The sequence below is a fragment of the Amphimedon queenslandica genome, unplaced genomic scaffold (genome assembly GCF_000090795.2).
Source record: "Amphimedon queenslandica unplaced genomic scaffold, v1.1 AMPQUscaffold_13009, whole genome shotgun sequence".
Lineage (NCBI taxonomy): Eukaryota > Metazoa > Porifera > Demospongiae > Haplosclerida > Niphatidae > Amphimedon > Amphimedon queenslandica.
The window spans coordinates 24,949-33,955 of NW_003546755.1; the positions used below are offsets into that span (position 1 = coordinate 24,949).

Here is a 9,007-nt window from a genome sequence, read left to right on the forward strand (position 1 = left end):
TTTGGAGTGATTTCGGAACCATTCAATTGTCAAGTTTTTGTTGTCGCTGAATAATTATTGCAATCAAATATTTTGCCAAGTGTGTATACTTTATTGACTAATCTTGACTTACTTGTTATTGGAAGATGCAGTCATTGATGACAAGTGATCGTATTAAATAAACTTGCTTTGTCCTGTGATATGCACCTGTGTATTTACACAGTTACTACATGCTCATTTGATAAAAGCATGTTATTATAATCTTTACAAAAAGTGCTGTCAAAAAGCAAAAATGATTAAGAATGGATCAGGTCTGAGTCTCACTCTCTTGTTCTTGTTGATCTTGTCAGTGGATGGAGCTAGTAATAATGTGTGATGAATGTACTTCATGTTTTGATTGTTCTTCTAGATGTATCAGTTGGTCCTACCTCTGTTACTGTTCCTATTTATGAGACAGCAAGTTTTACTTGTGAAGGAACTGGCAATGTACTGAATTGGCTAGTGCATAGTGCTACACTAACAGAGTCTATTAAACAACAAAGAGATATATCTGTCATTACTACTAATGAAGGTGGTAGCTTATCATCAATATTTAATATCACTGGGTTGCCAGTTAACAATGGAATTGGAATTGGTTGTCACATAGTATCGTATCCACCTTTTGAACAAGTGTTCTCTAACACTGGTGCTACACTAACAATAAGAGGTTAGTACATACATTATGATTAGTAAAGTATATTATCAATTAATTTATCTCTATTAGGAATATCACCAGTTGAAGACATACAATGGTCTAATGATAATCAGTTATTGTCATGGTCTCCTCCTTCTTTCTATTCTGATGATATTATTTCAGGAGGTTTTGCAATTACAGATACAGTTTATAATGTACTAGTGAATGGTATCAGTTATACTAACACTACTGATACTAGTGTATGGTTGAATACTACTGGATTACCTTGTACTAATGTTACTGTCAGTATTACTGCATCTATTGGACAGTATGTATCACAGTATACTTTTAACATTGCTGCAGGTAAGTGTAAAGCTTAGTTATATGAAATACTCTACTCTATTATAGACATAAATTACACTATCAGTATATTAAATTACACTCTGATGTATGATGATATAAGTGGTTTGTTCTCTATTAATTTAATAAACTTGGTAATGATAGTTGTCTAATTTATAAATCACTTTGCATCATTAGGTAAACAGTTCAGCACAATCCTGTAACATTACCATATATGGTAATTTATATCCTGATGAAGGAGTGATACAGACCCCATATCATACCAGTACTGATGGACTAGTGTCATATACAATGACTGGATTAAAACAATGCAAGGTCTATACTGTTCAAGTCATTGTATTGAATTCCTTATTTGGTATTGAAGATCAAGATAATGTCACTATCAGTAAGTCTACATTTATTCTGTTTTAAATTTGCATACTCTACCTTAAGCTACATACAATGTACAAGATGTGCTAGTATCTACTGAAGGGAATGGATCAGTTAGTGTACAGTGTGCGTTTGTACCAGGATCAACTGCTGATGGATGTCATGTGATATTTACTGATACTAGTAATGGAAGGAATGAATACTTTAATATAACTGGATCAGGCAATACAATAGTATCAGTATCAACCAGTGGAGTATATAATGTAACTGTTCATGATATTCTTGATGGGTACATTACTCCATGGGCTTGTGTACAACCTAAACACGTATACATCATTATTCCTTCTATTGTCTACAGCAGCAGTTACAGCATAATACATAGCACTGGTAAGTATTGATGAATAATAAGTGTTAAAGTGTCTTAATTTACATGTAACCTTTAGGTATGTTATCAATGGAAGTAGAATACTCAACAGGTATATTGTTGAACTTGAAATTATTTATTTTACTCTTAAACAGTTTATACTGTTCATAGTGATAACCCATCTCCATATCTAGTGATGATATCTGCTACAGTGTTAGTATGTACTATAGTTGGTACATTATTTCTAATAATGCTGCTGATTGTAATCATCACTACTAGTATCTCGTGTGTCCTGAAAAAAAAGAGGGAAGGTAGCTGTTTTGTTATTTTAATAGTATATTTTTAAATTTTAAAACCAAAGGTTCCGTCAAGATTACAGTGAATAATCCAGCATATGGACAGAGTAACTAAGATATCATGATGTTAAATATCTAATTTACTCATTTCTAGTTCAACAAACAGCAAGACCTCTACAGTCAGTACAAGTATTAAACACAAATGTTAATCCAGCATATGAGACTGTTGTTGTTTAATTATGATTAGATCTAATTAAAACACTATAGTAGATTAATCAATTATTGGGCAAAGCCTTTACTGATAAGAATTTCCGATTCTTGAGTGATATGGAGAAAAATTTCACTTTTTATTGTATACAACTGCTTCGTTTGCTCATAGAAAATACACAATGTCCGAGACTATGTCTTGCCATCTTTTGCATTCTTGTTTAGTTTTTTTTTTTTTAATTAATCTAGATCTATCTTACATAAATTTATCTGAAACCACCACGCCCAGTCGCCACTTTTTGGTATTTACCGAGATATTTACTCATGGTGGCGAATGTGGTGATTCTTGTCTTCTTACTATTACTACAAATAAGTGTTTTCATCCCAAAGGAAATACGCAGTGCTGGTAAGTAATGGGTATTAATAAAATCTAAATAACTGCATGTTCTTCTAGATATATACATAACAGTTGGTCCTACTGATTCTGACATCACTGTTCCTATTTATGAGACAGCAAGTTTTACTTGTGAAGGAGCTGGCGATGAACTGAATTGGATAGTAGGGAGTGATTCACTGACAGAATCAGTTAAACAACAAAGAGATATATTCTTTACTGATCCTGCTGTTGGTCCTGGTAACTTATCATCAGTACTTACTATCACTGGGTTACCTGATAATGATGGGATTGGGATTGCCTGTCAGATAATATCATATCCACCACTTGAACAAGTGTCCTCTGGCACTAGTACACTAGCAGTAAGAGGTTAGTATATACATTACAATCAGGCCACTCCAATTAAATTCATAGTTTCTCCTTACACTTGCGGCACTGATGCGGGCGGGCAATAAGTTAATTTTGATTATAAATTTTGATTAAAATAATAATAAAGTTTCGACAAAGTAGCAACTATACCTGATTCCTTGTTTATCAATGAACTAAAGAGCGGTGAAGAGCCGAATTATTCTTCAAAAAAGAGTGAAAAGACACTTCAAAGACACGTGCTTACATTATTGTTATTTTTAATATTTTTAATTGAAAAATTGAAATATCGCTGCGGGTGAGTGGGTGGGAAAGGAGAAACTACAAATTTAATTGGAGTCGCCTTAAGTATAATAGTATTATATTCATTATATAATAGGAATATCACCAGTTGAAGACATACAATGGTCTAATGATGATCAGTTATTGTCATGGTCTCCTCCTTCTTTCTATTCTGATGATATATTTTTAGGAGGTTATTCTATTACTACATATAATGTACTAGTGAATGGTATCAGTTATATCAACACTACTGATACTAGTGTATGGTTGAATACTACTGGATTACCTTGTACTAATGTTACTGTCAGTATTACTGCATCTATTGGACAATATGTATCACAAGGGAGAGAATATAATTTTAGCATTGCTACAAGTAAATATGAATAAATTTTTTAATTTTATTACTAGATATATTTTAGATCGTACTATTTATAAAAAAAGTATTACAATGACTTTTAATGAATCAAGCCAAGCATTTGTTGCTAATCTTACTACCTTAGTAAGCTTATCATTACTTCTATGACTTTATAACTATGTTATTTTTATTAGATACATAGCAATGTTTCGTGTAAGTATACAATAGTTAGTAGAGTTTATCCTAATGAAGGAATGGAAAAAAGCACTCAGTTAGTTGAAGCAAATGGAAAAGAAAAGATATTTTCATATGGAATGGCTGGATTAAAAACATGTACAAACTATACTGCTCATATAAAGACTTATGAAAATACTACTGTATGTGTAGTTCAATTTTGTAAGTTGTATTTCTTTAAGTTAATGTTTATCATATTTAACCTTAAGCTACATACAATGTACAAGATGTGCTAGTATCTACTGAAGGGAATGGATCAGTTAGTGTACGGTGTGTGTTTGTATCAGGATCAACTGCTGATGGATGTCATGTGATATTTACTGATACTAGTAATGGAAGGAATGAATCCCTTACCATATTAGGATCTGATAATAATAAAACAATATATCTATCATATAGTAGAACATATAATGTAATAGCACACGACATTATTGATAATGGCAGTATTGCTCCATGGACTTGTGTACAACCTAAAAAATTCAATGTGACTATCATACCATCCATTAGTATGTTAGAAACATTTTAATTTTATTATTACTCTTATTATTATTAGTTAGCACCACTAATTCTGTTGATTCAATGTCTTCTAATATAAATGATGTTCTTATGTCTCCATTACCTTCTCCAACTGACATTACTGAGGGAACTGATGATGGCCCATCACCTGGTATGAATGAATACATAATACTAATGTGATTATGTTATAAAATAATAGGTTCAGAAACTGGTAGTAACTCCAAGTTTTATATCATTTCTGGAGTGATTTCTGGTGCTAGTTTATTGGTGATACTCATAGTAATACTCATAGGGGTAGCATTGTTACTGATGTGTAAGAGACGAGCTCAGGTTGTTTCAGATTCAGGTATAGTATAGTATATAAATGTTGATAGTCTATTATTATTGTGTAGGAATTGCTACCTGTCATCAGCCACAAGCAGTGATGAGTCATTATGAGATACATGATCCTAATGGATCAGTAGCTATTGATATGTCAAATGATGAAAGGTCTTCAGCTCCAACAACTGAACCAGTACAAAGGAATATAGTGGATCATTATCCTACTGATAAATTACTAGCTATTAAGGTGGGTATTAATTATGACATGTAATTATTTCTAGCAAGTGTACTTAGCACTTGCTAAAAATGGAATTTTTAACTTGCTTAATGGGAATTTCACTGTTGATTTTCTTTCTATTTTTGCTAATATCAATAAATCAGGGTCCCCTTGAAAACACTAAAATTTAAGAGTGCAATTAATACTCACCCTAAGCTATACTGAATGATGAAATGTAATGTAATGATGTCAATGCTTATGAAAATGTCTATTATAGGGACATTCTGTTCAACAGAATAATTCTTATTTCACTACAACTCCACAAGAGGTACCGTATACTGGGAAATTTTCAAGTAGCCAAATTTTTGTAGATTTTATGTTTTCTTGCTCCGTCACGAAAATAAAAATCGTGAAATTCTGAATTTTTATTGCCATGTGGTGGAGTTTACAAGCTATTCGCGAAAATATTATTTCGTGAAATCTTACAAATGCAAAATTCACGAAAATTTAGTGACGCGAAAATATCCCAGTAATAGGGCCAGTATACGGTAATTCAATATCACTTTTTCCTTAGTACCTCAATAGAGTAGCCATTTATACTAGTCAGGCTTCAACCTATGCACTTATGTGTACATGTTCAATTGAAGTGTGATTATGTAAGAGTTGTGTTGTTATTATAAAATATGCTGTGCTGTCATTCTGTTTCTCATCTCTATAATGAGATTTATGAACCATACTCCTTCATTATATTGATGATAACAATTTATTGTACACTAACAATTTGTAATGACTAACAATTAAGATTCAGGAAGTATGGTTTATTCATTTTTTTATTATTAGAGACAAAAACTAAATATCTCATCGCCATCACATAGCATTGGCTCTGTTGATTCACCTTCGAACAGTACTACAGTGATACAACATGATGATGAGACAACTGGCAATACTGGTCCTACTGTTACTCTTAGTAGCAACACTGCTACTTATGCTGATATTGGTAGGAGGACTGATACTGCTAATGTACATGTACCACCACCTACTGTTGAACGTGTTGAATATGCTTATGTTGCTGGAGATATTAGCAAGGTAAATTAATAACAGTTAAATGTACATGTTAATGGAATAGTTACATTAGAGCGGTGAGGTTAATACTTACAAGGTTGAAGGCATTTGTGATGAGGTAATACGTCGTAACGTCATGTTTAATTATAATGTTATTATTATCTAATATTAGGATTCAAAGGTTTCTTCTGATTTTGTCATTAAACACAGTGCTGTTGCTGTGTCAAATACTGACTCACCTCAGGCTTCACCATTTGAAGTTGAACAATCAAAAGATGGTTAGTAGGTAGCTATATATAATGTGTATTGACTCATAATATTTTTAATGTGTTATTTTTTATTTATTATTAATTATTTTGTTTAATTTCAGATTCATCCAGTCGTTGGTTTGAATACCTCTTTGATGGTAATAATGAGTCTACTCCTCTTCCTGTCTGGATATTCCCTCATCAACCACATAGAGATAACAATATTGCAGCTGCTACTTCCACACAAGATGGAGAAAAGATTATTCTTTGTTATGATGATTTGGCTATAATGCCTCTTGAAAACCTTGACGATACTTCTGGTGTGATGATAATTCCTTGTAGACAACTACAGCAACTGGAAGTAGAGGAAGAAATAAATATTGAAGTATCAGTGTGTTAAGAAGAAGTGCAAGCTTTGGCAATAAGGAAAGACAACATTAATATTGGATAGTTTTAAATGTACAAATAAATGATGCAACAAAACGACAGTATTAGATCTAATTACTCTGATACTAGTAATTCTACTACTCATTTTAAATTTGCTTTTTTGTATTTTTGCAATATAATCTGATTGAATTAAGAATGTAATTTCTCCTAGCCATTTATTTTGGAGGAACTTTTAAAAATCATTACAAATCCAATTTTGATTGGGATCAACTCAAACCTGAAAAAACATAAGAGCATGATTTAGAGAAAACTATAAAACTGGAAAATCTCTCCTAGTCATTTTTGGTGAAATTTGGCCAATGACCCTATATGGGGACTTTGGCCTAATTTTAAAAAATTCAAATTTGATTGGAATCAGCTTAAACTTGATAGATGTACAAATACCGTAAAAAATAGTGATTATATCACTAAAAAATAACACAATAATAAAACAACCAAGACAATAATAATAATAATAATAATAATAATAATAATACCAATATGTTACCAAACTATTAGTACACACATACAAACACACACTCACTAACAGTCAGTCAAACTCAATGTATTGTTGATCCTGTACATTGACAGCAAGTGGCCTGTGTAGTCCTGGTGGTACTGCCGGGGGTACTGCATAAGCTGGACAAGGTTGAATCTCAGGTAATGCTTGTATATTAACAGCATGGACTCTTCTCTTCTCTTCAATGTTATCATACATTGGTTCAGGAGGGGGAGGGGCTGGGGAGTGAACAGGAGATAAATATGAGGAATGAGTTTTGAAACTGGTTCCTTTTAATGTTTGGAGTAACACATCAGCATGTTTGAACTTCTCTGATGCTGCAGTCTCAGCTATTGAAGGAGAAAGAGGAAGAGGGAGGAAGGTATGTCAATATGTATCAGAAAATTTAATAAAAATTTGGGGTTATTTTGGAGCCATTTTTTGGAGTACAGGGAAATTTTCAGAAATTGGCTCATTTTTTTTAAATGGCCGTAACTTGAAAAATTGAGCTCGGAATCAGCTCAAACTTTCTACACAGCATAAGTACATCGATATGTATCAGAAAATGTAATAAAAATTGGGGGTGATTTTGGAGCCATTTTTCGGAAAAACCATGGGCTATAGTACAGGGAAATTTTCAGAAATTGGTTCATTTTTAAAATGGCTGTAACTTGAAAAATTTAAGTCGGAATCAGCTCAAACTTTCTACAGAGTATAAGGGCATTAATATGTATCAGAAAATGTAATAAAAATTGGGAGTGATTTCAGAGCCATTTTTTGGAAAAAACCATGGGCTATAGTACAGGGAAATTTTCAGAAATTGGCTCATTTTTTTTAAATGGCCGTAACTTGAAAAATTGAGCTCGGAATCAGCTTAAACTTTCTACACAGCATAAGTACATCAATATGTATCAGAAAATGTAATAAAAATTGGGGGTGATTTCGGAGCCATTTTTTGGAAAAAACCATGGGCTATAGTACAGGGAAATTTTCAGAAATTGGCTCGTTTTTAAAAATGGCTGTAACTTGAAAATTTGAATTCGGAATCAACTCAAACTTTCTACATAGCATAAGTGCATCAATATGTATTAGAAAATGTAATAAAAATTTGGGGTGATTTCGGAGCCATTTTTTGGAAAAAACCATGGGCTATAGTACAAGGAAATTTTCAGAAATTGGCTTGTTTTTTTTAAATGGTTGTAACTTGAAAATTTGAGCTCGGAATCAACTCAAACTTTCTACATAGCATAAGGACATTGATATGTATTAGAAAATGTAATAAAAATTTGGGGTGATTTCGGAGCCATTTTTTTGGAAAAAACCATGGGCTATAGTACAGGGAAATTTTCAGAAATTGGCTCATTTTTTTAAAATGGCTGTACGTAACTTGAAATTCTGAGTTCGGAATCGACACAAACTTTTACATAGCATAAGGACATTGATATGTATTAGAAAATGTAATAAAAACTTGGGGTGATTTCGGAGCCATTATAGCCTTGTGTATCTTTCAGAACTGCACTGTATAGCATTAGTTACATTGTGACCTTTCAATGTAAAATAATGGGCCTCCTTTACTAGTGAGTGTCTGTATAATAGTATAGCTGGGGTGTGTAGAATGGAATAAGTGGGTGTGTGTCATCAGGTGATTGTACATCTACTGATCACTGTTGGCTAGAGGTAAATATTATGCTAAAGTTACAAGCACAATTTATAGTGTGTTTGTTAATTTTGCTAATAAACAATTTGTTCAACGTACACACGTTTACTTGTTATTGCAATAGCGTCTATTTATATCAGCAAACTCAGTACATGTGAGTATGTGTGTGTTTAGGGGATCCT

General features: G+C 32.5%; 1 protein-coding gene across 1 annotated transcript; it reads left to right on the forward strand.

The window, feature by feature from the left end:
* The first annotated feature begins 2,511 nt into the window (after nucleotides 1–2,511).
* On the forward strand, nucleotides 2,512–6,831 carry LOC109585793 (uncharacterized). The gene is made up of 13 exons (XM_020001922.1): nucleotides 2,512–2,654; nucleotides 2,703–3,011; nucleotides 3,388–3,663; nucleotides 3,710–3,789; nucleotides 3,840–4,041; nucleotides 4,089–4,385; nucleotides 4,433–4,546; nucleotides 4,595–4,741; nucleotides 4,788–4,963; nucleotides 5,774–6,019; nucleotides 6,069–6,113; nucleotides 6,168–6,273; nucleotides 6,366–6,831. Exons 1-13 carry the CDS (start codon nucleotides 2,573–2,575, stop codon nucleotides 6,641–6,643), a joined length of 2,358 nt encoding a protein of 785 aa, XP_019857481.1. The 5' UTR covers nucleotides 2,512–2,572; the 3' UTR covers nucleotides 6,644–6,831.
* The last annotated feature ends 2,176 nt before the right edge of the window (nucleotides 6,832–9,007 follow it).